At 52.5% G+C, this 17,009-nt stretch overlaps 7 protein-coding genes across 9 annotated transcripts; 3 read left to right on the forward strand and 4 right to left on the reverse strand.

The window, feature by feature from the left end:
- Positions 1 to 385: 385 nt before the first annotated feature.
- Positions 386 to 2,900, reverse strand: PV05_02872 (uncharacterized protein). The gene has a single exon (XM_013463475.1). The coding sequence runs from the start codon at positions 2,645 to 2,647 to the stop codon at positions 758 to 760; it is 1,890 nt and encodes a 629-aa protein (XP_013318929.1). The 5' UTR covers positions 2,648 to 2,900; the 3' UTR covers positions 386 to 757.
- A 783-nt stretch (positions 2,901 to 3,683) lies between these two features.
- PV05_02873 (uncharacterized protein) lies at positions 3,684 to 5,928 on the forward strand. Its single transcript, XM_013463476.1, has one exon. It carries the CDS (start codon positions 3,917 to 3,919, stop codon positions 5,036 to 5,038), a length of 1,122 nt encoding a protein of 373 aa, XP_013318930.1. The 5' UTR covers positions 3,684 to 3,916; the 3' UTR covers positions 5,039 to 5,928.
- Positions 5,929 to 5,934: 6 nt separating this feature from the next.
- Positions 5,935 to 7,854, forward strand: PV05_02874. Of its 3 annotated transcripts, XM_013463478.1 has the most exons (5): positions 5,935 to 6,406; positions 6,502 to 6,915; positions 7,006 to 7,083; positions 7,161 to 7,219; positions 7,270 to 7,854. In XM_013463478.1, exons 3-5 carry the CDS (start codon positions 7,022 to 7,024, stop codon positions 7,518 to 7,520), a joined length of 372 nt encoding a protein of 123 aa, XP_013318932.1. In that variant the 5' UTR covers positions 5,935 to 6,406; positions 6,502 to 6,915; positions 7,006 to 7,021; the 3' UTR covers positions 7,521 to 7,854. The 3 variants fall into 3 exon arrangements, with proteins under 3 accessions (XP_013318932.1, XP_013318931.1, XP_013318933.1); XM_013463477.1 differs by having other exon boundaries at positions 6,502 to 7,083; XM_013463479.1 differs by having other exon boundaries at positions 5,935 to 7,083.
- PV05_02875 (ribosomal protein L16) lies at positions 6,894 to 8,579 on the reverse strand. The gene is made up of 2 exons (XM_013463480.1): positions 8,401 to 8,579; positions 6,894 to 8,348 (listed from the first exon to the last, which is right to left on the reverse strand). Exons 1-2 carry the CDS (start codon positions 8,426 to 8,428, stop codon positions 7,567 to 7,569), a joined length of 810 nt encoding a protein of 269 aa, XP_013318934.1. The 5' UTR covers positions 8,429 to 8,579; the 3' UTR covers positions 6,894 to 7,566.
- Positions 8,580 to 11,217: 2,638 nt separating this feature from the next.
- PV05_02876 (uncharacterized protein) lies at positions 11,218 to 14,623 on the forward strand. The gene has a single exon (XM_013463481.1). It carries the CDS (start codon positions 11,354 to 11,356, stop codon positions 14,042 to 14,044), a length of 2,691 nt encoding a protein of 896 aa, XP_013318935.1. The 5' UTR covers positions 11,218 to 11,353; the 3' UTR covers positions 14,045 to 14,623.
- Positions 14,189 to 15,286, reverse strand: PV05_02877 (uncharacterized protein; the record flags this gene model as incomplete). The annotated part of the gene is made up of 1 exon (XM_013463482.1): positions 14,189 to 15,286. The coding sequence occupies one exon, from the start codon at positions 15,284 to 15,286 to the stop codon at positions 14,189 to 14,191; it is 1,098 nt and encodes a 365-aa protein (XP_013318936.1).
- A 620-nt stretch (positions 15,287 to 15,906) lies between these two features.
- Positions 15,907 to 16,443, reverse strand: PV05_02878 (uncharacterized protein; the record flags this gene model as incomplete). Its single annotated transcript, XM_013463483.1, has 2 exons — positions 15,907 to 16,280; positions 16,344 to 16,443. The coding sequence occupies 2 exons, from the start codon at positions 16,441 to 16,443 to the stop codon at positions 15,907 to 15,909; spliced, it is 474 nt and encodes a 157-aa protein (XP_013318937.1).
- Between the last annotated feature and the right edge of the window lie 566 nt (positions 16,444 to 17,009).

Raw genomic sequence — 17,009 nt, forward strand, 5'->3', positions numbered from 1 at the left:
ATTGAGCGCTCACCACGTGTAGGCTGCTATATGACACCGCAGCCGCGCCTCGTGACATGTGTTCGGGGAATGCGTAAGGCACGACACATATTGGAGCAGGGTTGGCCGCCTTGAATGCTACGGAGGCCAATACGGACAACAAATTGAATTGTTGTTCTTCTGCACCCACGGCGGCCAGGGCAAGATCCAGGGCAGAAGGATCACTGCTTATTGTGAGCCACTTTGCCATTCAGCTCGTACAGCCGCTGACCAAGATATCTCGCAGCTTGTGAGCATCTTGTCGTTTGACAAGGAGAACGGCCTGAGTCATGCGAAGTGCGATCCCGGGGGACTTTTGGTAAAGCGGTTGGACAGGATAAGCACGGAGCAACAATATCGAACTCAAAGAAGAACATCGTCGTATGTGAAGGTGTGTAGAGAAGATTCAACTACTGTACGACGGAAGATTCCGAGGTTGGAGGCCCCGGAGAACCTTCCGTTTGAACGCCATGACTTCTCCGTATCACGTGGCATCATGTCGTGGTGGTGGTGGTGGTGGTTGTCGTCGTCCTCCCGAAGAAGATCAGAAGCGGACAGTCAACTAGGTCCGCTAGGGTAGAGTGCTAGCTGATTGCAGAAGACTGTAAATACGGCGAGCATAAGCCTTGACCAAGGCGGTCTTCAATCTGGAACCAGCTTCAACGGCAGTGTACAAATCCGAACTCAACTTGCTGCGAACGAAACATCTAAACATACAAATCATGGGCCCATTACATATCTACCGCTGGGCGACGACTATTTTCGGCTCGGCACCACCAGCAGGCACACTCTGATGCGTGACTTCATCCGCATCATCAGACTGCGAGTCCTTTTGCAGCACCTTAGGCTCCGAAAGACCGTAGACGGTGATGAACGCCATACCGAGCACGGCACTGATGCACGAGAACACCAATGCCACGATACCACGAGCAGTGAACCCGCCCGGTAAGGATGGCTCCTGCTTGTTCTGGCCCGACAGGTCCAGGTAATCTTCCGTGTTCGCTGCTGCATTGCCCTCGATCGGCATGCCAGCCGCGCGACAGACGTCGTAATGTTGCTGCGGGATCTTGTGGGTCTGCTGGATCACCTCGGGCGCCTCGATCAAGACCATGGCAAGACCTTGCGCCAAGTGCCAGTCGATGTGGCAGTGGAACATCCAGACGCCGGGGTTGTCGGCGACGAAGCGGATGACATAGTACCCATTGGGTGGGACGACAAATGTATCTCGGCGAGCCGGCATGGCTGGGAAGGCGGAGTGGTTGGAAGGATCGTAGGGCACCGGGTCGATGTCGACATAGTCGTAAAAGTGTTCGCCGTAAGCAGGGGCGCGGTCGATGACTTGGAAATTGTGTCCGTGGAGATGGAAAGGGTGGGCGCCGCCGTCGTTGTTGTTCAGGACGAGTTGGACGACCTCGTTTTGCTTGAGGACCATCGGGTGCGTGAATTCGCCGTAGACAGCCTCGTTGGTGGCTAGTTTTCCGGCGGACATGACAGTGTAGAGGGTGGGGACTTTGGGCGGTGTATAACTGATGTCGTCCAGGAATGCATAGCCGAAACCGTTGCGCAAATTGTTCATGATGACAGTGACGTTGATCTCGTGGTCCGGTTCGGGCAGGAGTTCCATATGGTCGTGTGGAACTAACGTGATGTCGTCGAAGGGGAAGATTTCGGAAGAGGCATCGACGCGCATAACGGCCTGTGGATGGGCGGCGTCGGCATCGTATTCAAGCCAGTTGGTGTTGTTGAGCTGGAGGTCTGGAGAAATGACATCCAGGAGGTCGGAGTCGGCCACAGTGACAATTGGGTAGTTCTTGTCGGTGGAGTTCTTGGTGGTGAGGAGGATGGAGTACCTCTGGGCGACGGAAATGTACAAAGTCTCGGCCTCTGTGGGTTCGGTGTAGACACCGTCAATCTCGACGATCTTGAAGGTGTGGTCCTCGATATAGAAGAACTGCCCCACAAAGGCTCCAATGTTGATCAATCGTATCAGATATGTCGTGTCGGGCTTGACTGCAAGGCTGGAGTTTTGAGTATCATTGAACAGGAAGGAGTTGGGCACGGGTTCGGCACCGGTAGGGTTGTAGAGCGACAAAAACCGGATGTCTTCGACAATATCGTGATACCAGTCACTGATTGTGATGGTAAACTCCTCGTCGTACTGGTCGTTGAAGTATGCTTCGCTGTCATGCACAATCAATGCTTGACGATAGCCGTCTGGATAGCAGAACTCGGTGTGGCAGTGATACCAGTAAGTGCCGTTCTGGTTGACGGTGAAATTGTAGGTGAAGCTATAGCCCGGAGGAACTGGGCATTGAGTGACCATCGAAGGGCCATCCATGTTGCTGGTGTCGGTCTGGAACATGCCGTGAAAGTGAATGCTGGCATTTTTGTCGCCGAGGCCATTGTACATGTTGACCACCAAGCGATCGCCCTTGTCGACTTCGATGACGGGCAGCGGCCATTGTCCGTTGATGCCGATAACTTTGCGTTCGGCCAGTCCATCTGGATTGGCGTTCACCCAGCTGACATTGAAGTCATATGTGACGGTTTTGGCGGCCGTCCATCCTGAGAGAAGCAACAACAGCAGTGTAAAGAACAGCGCATGTTGCGCTGTTCTTGGTTTCGCCATGGTTGGAGTACTACTACTGAGATGATGAGCACGTTCACCTGGACCGACCTTGCTGCTGAAGAATACTAGGTAAGCTTAGCAGAAGCTTGCCAAGGCTTCAATCGAGGTCGTCAGTGAGCATAGAGCATAACCGGCCATCAAGAACCTAGCGGAGGGGATGGGGACCGTTTTTCTACCCGCATGTTGAAGGGCAACACAAGGGAGTCGGGACCGTAGTCGTTCCACCATCTAGGGCTGGAACGAGGACCAGGCGGACACCCAGCGGACAAGCTTGGGCAGCCCCATGCCGGCAAGGATTTCCCTCAGACCCATGATGGATGATGGACCCCTCCATGAGGAAGAACCATGCGAACCATGCGAACTATCTTCGTTGCTTCCTTTTGGCAGCCAGCCAGCAGCTACTCGTGAGGCAGAGGGTGGATGTCCGTTGATGTCCTGGCACGGGCACACACGGGCTCTCGCCAATTTCTGTCTGTTCTGAAATTTTCACCCGTGGGAAGTTCCCACCAGTGGATCAGGTAGCTCACTGCAGGTGTCGGACGGGAAACAGCTCGTCTACCAATCACATCTGATAAGGAGGAGTAGTTGATGGAGCGATTAGATTGATTAGCACCTGGTGATTAGCTGCTATGGCTCAATGGCTTGAAGGCTAGACGTGACATCAAAGTTATCTGATGCTCGCTTCAAGACACTGTCCCCACGCTCCCCCTGCTGTCCCCCTTCTGCCAGCGAATAGTCCCCCCAGTAGGTTCCCAGTACGTGCCCGGTAGGTGAATGGCTGTCCCACCAACCCTGCATCCAGCTCGTATTCATGCGGTAATGTGTCACTGCCGCTGTTGCCGATTATCTTATCGTTTCACGTTATCAGATGATGAATCGCTGTCATCACTAGAAGCGCTGGTAGGAACCAACGGCATCTCCATTCAAGCCAGTCACACCCGTGCACCGAATGGGTCCCTCATGTTCCTGTCGCTTCCGAATGTCGGCCATCCGCTCGACCATCTGTGATTCTGTGCTGTAAATTATACTCGTACTACTCGGGTACTGTACAGTCACTCCGAGCTATCCCTGCTCCTTCAGGACTCCTGTTATAGTATTGATTCTGAGGCGCTTTTTTGGCTCTTCCCAAGCGTTTCCCACAATCTCCTCCGTTCTCAAATTGCTTGGTTGGGTTGCATAAAACCCTTTCCTTTCGGACTCTTTGGCCCTTGAGCTTCAGACACTTCTTCCGATCTTATCTGATCAGATTCATCACCATCACCACCCACCATGACCAACGTCTTCGGTGTCCAAATCTTCTTCATAATCTTTCGGGAATGTCTCGAAGCAGTCATCATCGTCTCGGTGCTGCTTTCTTTCCTCAAGCAGAGCCTGGGTCAACCAGACCAGGACCCTGCCATCTACAAACGGCTGAAACGTCAAGTATGGACGGGTTCATTAGGCGGCATTGGTATAGCCCTGATCATTGGAGGCGCCTTCATCGGCGTCTTTTATGGTTTGGGCCACGATCTCTGGTCCCAGTCTGAAGACCTTTGGGAAGGCATCTTCTACCTTATTGCCAGCATCATCATCACCGTCATGGGTTTGGCCATCCTCCGCATCAACAAGACAAAGGAGAAGTGGAGGGTCAAGATTGCACAGGCCCTTGTCGCAAAGAGCCAACACCGCGATGCTGCCTCGAGGCTCGGTGAATGGACCCGCCGGTACGCCATGTTTCTTCTGCCCTTCGTCACCACTCTGCGAGAGGGTCTCGAGGCGGTTGTCTTTGTTGGTGGTGTCTCTCTTGGTCTCCCTGCAACCGCCTTTCCCATTCCCGTCATTACTGGCATCCTGGCTGGTCTGCTTGTTGGCTACCTCATCTACCGTGGAGGCAACTACATGACCATCCAGTATTTCTTGATCGCTTCCACCTGCGTCCTCTACCTCATCGCGGCAGGCATGTTCTCCAAGTCAATCTGGAGCTTGCAATTCTACAAATTCGCACAGATCGTCGGTGGTGACGTTGCCGAGTCTGGTGATGGTCCTGGCTCATACAACATTGACCAGACCGTCTGGCATGTCAATTGCTGCAGTCCGCAACGCGACCATGGATGGGATGTATTCAACGCAATCCTCGGCTGGCAAAACACTGCGACATACGGCTCCGTCATCTCCTACAACATCTACTGGCTCTTCATCATGGTTTGCATCTCTTGCATGCTGTACGAAGAACGCACAGGCGCCCTTCCTCTTCAGAAGTCTTTCCTGAGATTCCTGTCCAAGATTCCAGGTTTCAAAAGCTATGCCAACCGCAAGCTCACCACTCCCAAGCAGGATGCTACCGATATCATAAGCAAAGTGCAGGCCGATACTTTCAGCCATGGCGTTGAGGGACCTCTGACTGCAAATTAGACTGCGGAGGGACATCCCTTACATCAGTCAACCGTCTGCTCGATGTTGAATGTTGTTTCGTTTGAAGCAGACGATTTGTGAACCAGAGAATCTGTTTCAGGATTGTTCAAGAAGTGCTCAGATCACGAGCACTCTTTCCGCCATTCGTAGTGCTAGTATGTTATCTTTGCAAAATGCATAACTTAAAGGCAGTCACTCGGTCCATACTCAAATTCCAAGCGTCGGCAGGGAAACGGCCGTCGGAGCGTGATTCTTACCAACTCGGACAGCCGTATCATCATCCTCCGACATCGCTAGGTCTGATGCCTATGAACCCAAAGCCCCCATGCTCGATGAGAATGTCTTTGGAGAGCCTTGCCTGCCCAGGAAAATACGACGTTTCTCGCTTGAGCCTGAAACCATCTCAAAAACCAGTCTCACACCACATTTGCCGGGAATCCAGTAGGTTGCTTGAAGCTCACGACCAAGCATTTCACTGCCCCCTCTTGGTTGTGGCCCGGCGTCTTAGCAGCATAAGCTACCGAGACCCTGACCGGGATGCGGACGACCCTCCCTGCCACGAGCAGAGCGGAGCAACTTGGAAGGTGGAGGACTCTCTCTCCCGCGATTCCCAAGTCCGAGGAGCTGCTGACTAGAGTGGTTTTTTACGACCCACCCACCCACCTCTACAGACTGCGTTGATCCTCGCCTGACTTCTTCCTGCATATGGGCAGACGATTTCGGTCTTTTATCTGATGATCTCGTCTCCCGTCCTCGGGTTCTGGACTCGCTTGAGAGGTTCCATCCACACCTCAATGCGTGAGAATGGTTGGTTGGTCGATCGTGGTCTGATTTCTCTTTACGAATGATCGAGACAAGTATCATCTTATCTGATGGAAGTAGTACCGGCCTAGAGAGCCTCTGTGCAATCAACTATCGTCCTTGTTCTTGCTTCCCACGCTGGTGCGCTCGCTGGAAGCCCTTTGGAGGTGCCCAGACGAAAATTCCGATGAAATAGCCGATGTCGGATTTCCTCGTTGCGTCTTTGCAGCCAATGTTTCGAGAGTCCTGGCCTGATCGGTATCTTCGAAAGGTCAAGGCTTCCTTTACTTTAGCAAGTTGTACACCCTCGCTGAAGCTCAATGGAATCCGGTAACGACTCCCATTATCACCCTGTCAGTCTCGCCACTCTGGCCTTTGAAGCTTTTGCGAGTAGGCAAACTCCGTAGACCGCAGACCGCAGACCGCAGGCTGTAGACCTAATCGGCGTCCTTTCCCGACGAGCTGAGCCTGGAGAACATGAATGAGCATCAGACTTCCATGACCGGAAAGCAACCAAAATGCCGGTGTGAGACCTGTGCGAAGAAGATCTCACTGAAAACATCAAGCGTTTGTCATCCTCCTACCTGCAACAGCCACAGCCAAGGCGTTTGTCGATGTGTTTGCCAACTGCAGGGAGTCGTAAGAATGCTGACCGTTTTCAGATCGCGTGGTCATTTTCGACCGGGCATCACAGCAGGCTGCATAGGATGTTCTAGAGTTCAGAGGCTTTGGTCTTCAACACCGTCCGCGTGCATCAACCTCGGCGCCGGGATGGCAGCGCGTCCGTACGATATCACGCAAGTGGTTATCGCAACCAGAACCCTGTTCTGACCTCCACCGGTTCAAATATTGTCGTCCATTGTCGTTGATTTGCAGAGAGAATGAGGCGGACAAGATGTTGCCTTGAAGCCACCTCCCTCTTCGCTCTCGTCCTTGCCGTCACGATTGGTCGGCTCCAGGGCAGACACGTGACATACCTAGGTGTGTTTGTGACGTAAACAGCAGATTCGACGGTGGAGTTGCAACGCTTCTCACCCGCAGCTCAACAGACTTCATACTCCTCCCCCCAGGCATAGGTAGGATGTAGCTTTTTTCATTTAGATGGACCTCTTCCACACAATCAGCCAAACCATAGACACCGTACTGACCTGCGATTGGTACGATAGCTTCAAAAATTACAAGATGAGCGACTCAAATTCCGACGACAAGACTATGGATACAGCGCCTGGAGGCGAAACACCTCAGTATGCTATGATCTGGCCCCGGATCTCTCCTTGTGCATCTCTCCTTGTGCCGGACAACGACTGACTCGATTGCGCAGATACGAGTCAATCAAGACAGAGACACTCCCATCCTCTAAACAAAGAGGGCAATTGGGCTGTATGTAAATTCTCTCAAGCCCTCGTTGTCCTGCTCTGACCTTTGTCCAGCTGGTTCGAACACGTCCGAAGAAGCCTCCACCTCAGCAGATCGTGGACAGCAGACTGCAGAAAATATCAGATATGGCCAGAACATCTCAGAATCTGGTATGGGAGGCAAGACGACCACTTCGTCTGGATCCGCAGGCCAAGAAGGTGGATATGGAGGTGTTCCAGATCAGACCGGACACCAAGACGATGCGCGTCCTAAGCAAGGATACGGTCCAGGATCAGATCACGAAAACACAGAGGTTGGAGCGTAAGGGTGCAGCAGTCGGTTCGCAAGAGATATTGTATCAATACAACACCTCAGGGAGAAACGTGCACAGTCGTTGGTGGCTTGTCCATGTCGGTAGCGACTGATTGCGGAGGCACGTCCATCATTGGAGGCGCAACAGGTTGTCCAGGCACTTTGTCCTTTGGTTCCACCGGCCTCTTAGCCTCCTTCAGCGATTCCAGCGTCACCCCGTTCCCCAGCTTCGTAATACCAACTACAGGGGGATCGCCTTTCTTGACAAACTCGTACATGCCGGGCAGCTTGTTACCAGCCAACCTGAACGCATCTCTTACCACCGCTTCGTGAATGTCTCCCTTGAGCTCGAAGATGATTCTGCTGACGGGTATCCGAGCTGCCCAATAGTCGAATTTACCCTTTCCTTTACCCATACGCACATCACTGCCTTTCGTGTAGACGCCAATGTTCGCGCTGACTCTTTTGTATAGTTTGTAACGCTCGCCTCGCAGCCTTTGATGGATAGTCTGTTCGCCCGTTCGCAGCTGTTTCGCGGATACTCGTCGATCGTGGTCTTTCATTCGTAGGCCATAGTCTCCCCACACGATAGTAGTTCCGCGTATTGATCCTCCCGTAGGCATCCGTGGTCTTCCCACCATTGACTTCCTCTTCTCCGGTCGGACCGGTTGCAGCCAATCTTGCCGGGCTGGCATCGACGAGAAAGATCGGATGCATGTTGACGGGCTTCGATACGTGCAGGATGTGAGTGGGAGATTTTGCTTCAGACTCGACCGAGTTGAGGATAGTATAGGCGAGCTGATCATCATGCTTTGCGATCGAAGGTACCGCAGACAGGCTGCTAGTATGACTGTTAGCTACATACATTGGCCGTCACGAGAAATTGTTCTTACAGGAGGGCCTGATCGCGGGTGCGGCCATCTCTGCGGGCGCCTGAGAAGAGAGAGAGCCTGAAAGACCCCAGCCGCAGTTGAATAGTGGGAAAATACGAGCAGCTAGGCTAGAGCTTACCCTGGCTTATGGCTGCTTAGAACCTGAGGAAGTCCGCAATGCAGCAAGTGATCTGCTAGAGCTTCTGCACATTGTAGTTGCAGATGCTTGGCAGGAAGAGAAGGTAAATTGACGGCACAGTCACGTGTTTAATTATCCTCTTCACGAGATCGCAGTGATGCGAGTTCGTCTATAGACGATAATCTAGAATTAACAAGCTTCATTTATAGGAAAGCTTAGACGACGGCGGGATAGTATAGTACAAATTACGATATAATCATTAAGTTGGTGACTGACAACTCAAGAATACTGGCCGACTGAACGGCTGCTGGTCCATCCATGCCTTATCCTCGGTGATTTTCCCATACCTAGCCACTCCCCAGCAGGTTGCGTAGAGCTAGTCTCCTGGTAGTGCAATTGGCTTTTTGAGCAGAGTCGCCGGCAGTGCTGCCTGGAAGTGCAGGAGCAGCAACGGGACGACTTGTATCGGCGCGGGTTCGTGTGGGAGGGATTAGAATATCTACGGAGAACCACCTCACTCAGCTAGACGATGACGTTACTTGTCATTCTTTCTGGGGTGAAATGTCACCAAAGTATATACTGATAAGTCGTCGGGACAGATCTAGTCAGCCATAACCGCTGATACAGGCGTCACTCCTCTGGAGTCGTCTGTCGAACCGAACTCAAGCCTCTTGTCATCGCTGGCCTCGATCTCGGCCTTGTCATTCCTCTGGCGTGGCAGGAGGTTTGCTTTTGTTTTGCATCAACCGCTGAAGATGCTTGACAGTTCCCCCTTTCTCACAGTCCTCAGCGCGGGCCATCACGTTTCGCGACGAGTGCTATTGACAAGTCCAGCCAGCGCTCTGTCGAGGGTCACCCTGCCCAGTCCAGACCTGCTTCTTTGGGTACAGACACAGAGGCCTCTTCCATGTCAGTCCCATCAAATCCGGCAGACTCTCCGCTGGCTGGCTTTCTGGAGCCTTGCCCTCGTCGACCCATTGAACGAGCGATCCCAGTATCGTGCTCGGGAAGGGTCCGGGACCGCGCCCACAGTGTTCAACCCCTGGAGCTTGGAAAAAGCGGTAATAATCTGATGTCAGGATCCCGATCGCATGATCCCGCTTCGAGACACGTTCATAGTAGTGCACAGTACCGTTAGGGACAATCAGCTGATCTGTGCCAGATGCCAACACTGTTGTTGGTAAGGAAATCGACTGCGATGCTACTGGACATCTCATCTCTCTGGCCGCTGGAAATGCAAATGCTACGGTATATAAAGCTAGAGTCACGAAAGAGGGCGCAACTGTCATGAATCTGTCGTGGCAAGGATCCACTTCGGCTGGTGACAGACAGGTGATTAGAATAGACTCCTTGAGAAATAACAGTGCCGCCAGGTTCATTGACAACATTGGCAGTCAACGACACCAGAGATGCGCCAGGTATATGGGGAAAGCCGAAAGTGGGACGGGTACAAGCAGCGAGCGACATTAGGTATTCCTGTCACCTGTTTCAACACAATGAGGCAATCAGTGGAAGTTGATGACGAGGATATAGTACCTGTTTATACAACCCTTGTGCCCTCAGGGAATAGCAGATTCTCCCTGAGGCTAACTGCAGTTTTCTTCTAGTAGTAGCACGCTGCGCTTCCAAAAGTTTCTTAGTCTCATACTGTTGCCTCGTTTCTTGCTGTTTCTCTGTGTGGGGTTGTGCCTCACAATCTCTCGCAATTTCTCCGCAAGCGATCGCAGTTCGGCTGCATCGGAGTATTGCTGTGAGCCTCTACCACTTGCCCCGACTCTGTGGACCTTCAGCTCCGCAATTTTGTGGTTCTAAGATGCTGTTGGCCATTGTTCATGCAACCTCGACTGGGCATGCACAGGGTCTGACCGCCCCCTCCCCGTCCCCAACCCGTTGATCAACATGCATGCTTTTTATGTCTTAGCGCCGTATGGCGCAGCAATTGAACAGCAGCGGAAATTACAAGTACAAGGCGATGCGCACCGAGTCTGCGCTCATAACTTGTTCCCGATGGAAAAGTGGTTCGATTTCATCGTTTATGTGCTACTAATACCAGGTGAGGGTCAGAGCAGAATGGCCTTGACGGATGCGAGGCTGTGATGAATCAGTGTAGTAGCTCTTGGCACACGTGACGCCAAGAGCCCTTTTAGCGTAGCTGTTGCCTCTCCGCACCTTCTACATAATAGTATGTATCTTCATGGTTCTTGATTCAGCGACTTTGACGAAGATCTGGACGCGAGAAACACTTCTCGTCTCATGCCCCATGAATGGCCGACACACTCATACTCCTGGTCCTCTCTCAGCAGCACCAGGATCTGAGGCTACATGCCCATCCCGGTCAAGCATGGCCATCCTCAACCTTGGTCTGCCTTGTGAGTCTTCACAGCTGGAATAACACAAGTTAGCGCGTCAAAGCGAACTCTTCAGACGACAATCACTGCCAGAAAAGCATTGGCTGCAAGCTTAGGGTGGTTTTTGGGGTTCATACCAAGCGACACAGAATTTTGACCCCAAGCACTAGGTCGATTATGACTGCACGAGGCTCAGCCTTAATCAAACTCTATCCAATCAATGCCGGTGCGGACGAGCTCCAAACCCCCTTTCTTTTCCGCTGCCAGGCGTATTGAGAATCCGGATACGAGAAAACAGAACTCACCCCTTACCCGGCGGGCGTGTGCAGGTTTCGAAGCTCAAATCTTATGAATGGGGGATGTGCCTGAATGATAAAGGTGGGTGCAGCACCCAAAGACAGACAACCATTTCGCGAGATAATTGCACACTCTTGATGAGCCTTGTCCACTCGTTCAAAGCCTGATCGTCCCATTGCCTTCCCCGAAAATGCTCCCACTCAGCCTTGGTCAGGTCTCTGGTATCATCCAGGCCTTGATCACCGCCCTTCAGCTCTTCTTTCCCACGGCCCTGGCTCTATTACTTGTTGGAGTCCTCAAGGATGACATGTCAGCGGTGTCATGGTCGTCTGTCGGCGCGACCTTGCACAGCTCATACTGGGCCCCGATACTCAGGGCTGACACCTCAGTCTCTACCAATGTGCATCTGCCAGTCAGATGGTTGCTTCGACTTGCATCAATTACCATGCTTTTGACCTCTTTAGCTTCCATCATCACTCCTTTGGGCTTGTTTGACGCCATCGAGCCAAATGAAACTCTTCAGGACGTCTCATTTCCCTACCTTGCCGACAGCGGCCCTTTGGGCTACGGTACCCCTCCCCGAGACAAATTGGGCTTCAATCGCCAATGTGGTATTCCAAGCTTCGCGGCCTGTCCTGGCTCCAACACTGTCGAAGTAAAACCAGAAGGCGATTACATGTCATCGGACTTTCCATTTGGCTATGACAGCAGGATCCCACAAGAGAAGATCGACTTATTTCAAAGTGGTCTGGAGGAGCAAATGCAGACGGTGTCGAGTTTCTTCGACATCCAATATCGGGTAGTCAACAAACAGCAAGATCCCGATGTCAACAACGGAACCTTGTACAACGTCGGAAGTTTCCGCCAGGTGGACACCCTAGTCCTGAATGATGCAGTGGAAGCTGTTGAGGGCCTTATCGTCAACACAGCGGACAAGGGTATCGCTTTCAGGAATCACACCCTGCCTTCCGGCATCCCACTCGGAGCGACATGGGAAGAGGATCTACTCGTGATGGAACCGGTGTCTCAGTGCGTCGACACAAACCTGACCATTGACTTCACCATGTCTGGCTTGAATGGGACTTTCGTTGGTGGCGCAAAGTCACCTGTCCTGACCGATCGAGGAGGATTCGTGAATATTGCGCAGGAATTCCCAGCATTCGACACATCAGCCCCTCAGGTCGACCCTGACCTCTACGGTCGAGCCTACCTAGGTGCATGGGCTTTCAACGTCTACACTGCGATCTATCTCAACGTCACCCGTCCGAAGCCTGATCGCTTCGGCTATCTAAAGTCTGAAATCGGCAAGACCTTTTTCATGCCTGAATCTTCCCTGCTACACATCGACGAGCTGAGCATCGGCCCCTATGCCGACCTGTTCTCACTCATCCAGTACACCAACGACACCTTCCTCGAAGACAACTCCACAGCACCGGTACCATATCCCAATCCCTTCGATATCTCCAACAGCAATTTCAGCGACGTAGCGGACGCGTGCGTCGGCTCGAACTTGGCAAACTCCAACATGAGCAGCGTAGCAGTCGGCTGCGGCCTTGTCTATGGCGCGCCACGGACCGAGAACGGTAAGACAGCACTGTTTTACGATCCCGGCACAAAGCTCTCTATGGCAATCTATTCCTGCGCCAGCGCCGTCAAAGTCAGCATCAAGACTTTCTCTCTGCGTTACAACGGCACAGAAGGCCTGAAATCATTGCACGTCGACTCTATCGAAGATTACTCAGGCAGTTCATTACATTGGGGAATCGAAAACAACAACGCTCGCAAAGACCTCGACATCGACTCTGCTCCACCGATCTGGGGACTCGTATCATCTGACGTGCAACCCTCAAAGGAGCTGGATGTTATTACTTCGCCTCACCTCTACCTTCCCGGCGTCACAGGTGCTTTCTCCGGTCTCTCAAGCATAGGGACCGATAACATGCCAGGCCTTGACTTCCCCACTGACGCTTTGTCGACGATCTACCGCGGCGACCTCGGCGACTCTACCGTCGGCACAGGCGATTACTCTGGCAAGACGTCATTCGCTATGTTCACGAAGTGGCAACAGCTCATGTCGTCTGCGAATGGGGTTGCGAAGATTATCGATTTAATTTATACTGATCTGAGCGCGAATGGATTGGTGGGAACAAAGAGCTGGCTTAAGGAATCGAATGATATCCCAGGAGGCGAGGATAGCACTACCGCTAACGGAAACAATAAGATCAAACGTCAATCCACCACAACCAGCGCAGGAGCGGCACAAGCAACAGCACGAGTCCCCGTGCGCATCTATAACCACCGCATCAAGTACAACTATCTCTTCGGAATCCCCGCGTACTTTTCCCTGCTCGTCTCAGTGTTGGTCGGCACCCTCACCCTGCTCTACCTCCTCTCTGGGCGAACGTCCCTGTCCAAAACAAGAAAATACTTGAACGTCACGAGTCCAGGGCGGATAATCACTTCGTTTGTGTATGCTGGGGAGAGCGAGCCGCAGGTGAGTACGAGCAGGTGGAAGGCGGGAACAGGGGCGAGGAAGGTGCGGATGGGGGAGAGAACGGGGTGGAGGCCTGTCGCTGTTGAGAGAGTGCAGTTTCCTGAAAAATTGAACGGGCATGGCCCGGTGATGTACACGGGTGCGGGAGCGGAACCTATGCATGGAAGCACGAGCTGCTCGCCGGGATATGCGAATGATACGGTTCCGTTGATTGCGGGTGAAGGCAAGCCGGTGATTGGAGCGAGTATACAGATGACACCGTTGCAGAGTTATGCGAGTCCTGTGCCGACGCAGGGCGGGCTTCAGCAACAGCAATATATGCCTCAGCAGGGATATCAGTACGGGCAGCAGAGTGGAGCGTATCCGCCGGGAGGGTTCGCCAGATGAGGCTCGAAGATGATTCAAACCTGAAAAGAGGCTGCGATTACTATGCTCGCACCATGAATTCGAGGAATCATCTTTGCAACAGTAATTGACCTACGATTTATTTCAGCCTCCATCCCCAAGTAGGAGGCAGCGACCGCTGGGCTTCTAGTCCAGCAAGATGGTACGGACAGGAGGGGATAGACTGGGCTTGCCGAAGGACGCTTCGAATTTCAGCTTTTGCAGGTCCATAATCACCGTTGCCAGGGTCTCCATTCTTTCCATGCCCTTGGCAAGAGGTGGTGTTGACCGACAGATTGAGACAGGCGTGCCCTGTTCGTCTGCGAGCCACGCTCGGATCTTGGCCATATCGGCTTCCTGACCATTGCTTAGCTCTCTGATCCTTTCCAACCTGGAGAAAGAGTTCTTGGAAGGATGATCGCGTATACCATCAGGCACATTTGGGGACCACAAGTGATTTGTATGGAAAGTTGTGCTGCTTCCAGGTTGCGGGCGGATTGGTGCCAGGCCTTTCGGGGTACATTCAATTGTTGCAAAATTCCCATCCCGATCTGCGATCATGAAATTGCAACACGAAGCCACAAGGTTCTTCTCCAGCACGGCGAACGCCTCGTCGAAGGATCGACATTCCAAAACACGTCTCACCGCAAGATGCACGGGGAGTGCATTCTTATTCACCGTACCGCACCTGATCGCGTTCATACAAATACCAAGGCCAGCTTCATTCATCCCGAACTTGGCAAGAATGCCAGCTTCACCCAGCATCCGTATACGGGGTTTTCCTGTCTTGCGGATGTTGAAAAAAGCCGTTGACCTTCCCGCCTCGCCAACCCAATCCCAATTCTGGGCCAGGAACACCTCTGACGTGGTGGGGTTCTGGGAGACAATCGACGTGCATCCATCCGAGTAATTTGTCAACGATATCTCACTGCGCAGGTTCAGCGCAAGAACATCCTGGAAGTCGACACCAGAACCCTCAGCAATACCACGCATTTCCTCGACCAAGTCAGGATGATTCTGTTCCAAGGATGGAAGATAAGTCGAGGCACGGTTCTTAGATTCTGCCCAATCACAGTCGGCAGTCTCTTGAAAGAGCTCCTCATAATTCGAAATGGCGGTCCTGATGCGATTGGGGATCTGACTGCCATGAGCAAAGCCAATGTCCCAAGCTGAACCACTAGCGACAACCTCCGGCACCCCTTGCCACTCTCTCTGGGCATCCTGGACCGTCGTCGAATGGATCATGGTTGGTCTGGTTTGTTTGTGCCAAATGTTTCTGGGACCTGATGCCTACAACCTCTCCAAAGCGGGATACTAGTACACTCAAATTTTGTTTGCCGACATGCAAACTCATGAAGACATGAGTGCTCGGTGGCACAATATGACAGCGCGCCCTATGTACTATCAGGGCCTTAGTCGGCGTTGAGCGAGATTTCGAGTCTGACGGATGCGCATCGCCGCGCTCGGGTGCACCGCGAAAGAGGCAGTACCCGGGAAACCACCTGCACCTAGGTGACATGGGCTTACAACGGCTATGTCACTTGATATGCAGTTTTACACCAGGGGATCCAGTCTATGTATACGAGGCTTGTTGCGACCTATGCCCATTGCTACCGGCTGAGAAGGCACACTTTCAAGACCGGGTCCATGGAATACTCCTCAGCTGCTGCAGAAGTTAACACTGACTAAAGAGCTCGCGTAAGGAGCCTGCTGTCCATTACCGAGGAGAGTGATCAAGCTCATGGTGCTCGCAGTCTTCCAGTCTCGGTTTGTGAATCACGTTTTTCTCTATCTCTACATTCTATTATTCATGCGGAATCAGATACTCCAGGTCCTAATCAACAGGCAACCTGTACAATTCCTCCTCAATATCTGCCAACGTGAACTTCTCCCGCGCGCCGTTCCACAACCCATACAAAATGCTGGAAGCTCATGATCATGGGTCGCCAAGCATCTGGATTGATGCGATTCTCATGCCCAGGCAAGCGCAATTTTTCTTCCACGTAGGTCCTCTTCACCTTAACTTCGAGAGCCAAGGTGAATCCCTTTGCCTCTCCCAGCAGGCTGCTCATCATTTCGTAGTACCCTGGCAGCTCAGCTTCCATCTGCACGGGACACTCCTTGATTCTGTCTGGACGCACACGCTCAGAGTTCATTGGTGTCAGGCCGCTAGTCTTGAATTTATCCTTGTCATACCGGTAGCCGAGCATGACTTTGACCTTAGGGACCTCCTTTGAGCCTGTTGCGTGTGCCTATGCATTGACCTGCGGGATCATGTCGTCTGACGGCAGATTAAGCACACATTCCTTCTCGCGGAGCAGATTGACTGTAGTTTGCGAACATGCCCCAAGCCCGAGCATACAGCGGTTGCCGAGCCAGAATACTGATGACATGGGACCCATGTTCGAGGTCCCATCAGGATTTCGTGTGGTTATCAGGACAACGGGCGTGCCCCAGGAGAAGATGGCGGGATGGATTGTTGAGTGAACCATAGTGCTACTAGTAGTATTTCAGGCTGACGGTGCAAGTTAACAGAAATGGATAGATTGAGGTGTTGATGGGCACATTTCATCCTGCTCCCAAGGATCTCGCGGCGTATTTTTACCTGGGGGCTCTTCTTCATCTTCATCTTCATCTTCATCTCGGAAATGGCTCTCTTCGGCAAGTCTTAATTCCCACGGCGAGCACGTAGCGGTGTAGATGTGGATAAGGGAGCCTCTGACGCTGCCTGGAGCTAGACTAAAGCGTACCATATGCTACCACCAGCGACACGCATATGAGACTGCCCTCCGCGGAAACCTTGACCGACAATATCTCTGGAAGCTGACAATAATATTTCAAGTAAAGCCGGCTCGAAAGTCGGGCAGATCGCCGAATGGGGCAGCCCTTCTGGTGAGCAGGGTGTTTTATTTCGTGCAGTACTGCAATTGGACACTTCGGGAGCAACGCGGTTCCAGACATATTGAAA

This window comes from Exophiala xenobiotica, assembly GCF_000835505.1.
Source record: "Exophiala xenobiotica strain CBS 118157 unplaced genomic scaffold supercont1.2, whole genome shotgun sequence".
Taxonomy (NCBI): domain Eukaryota; kingdom Fungi; phylum Ascomycota; class Eurotiomycetes; order Chaetothyriales; family Herpotrichiellaceae; genus Exophiala; species Exophiala xenobiotica.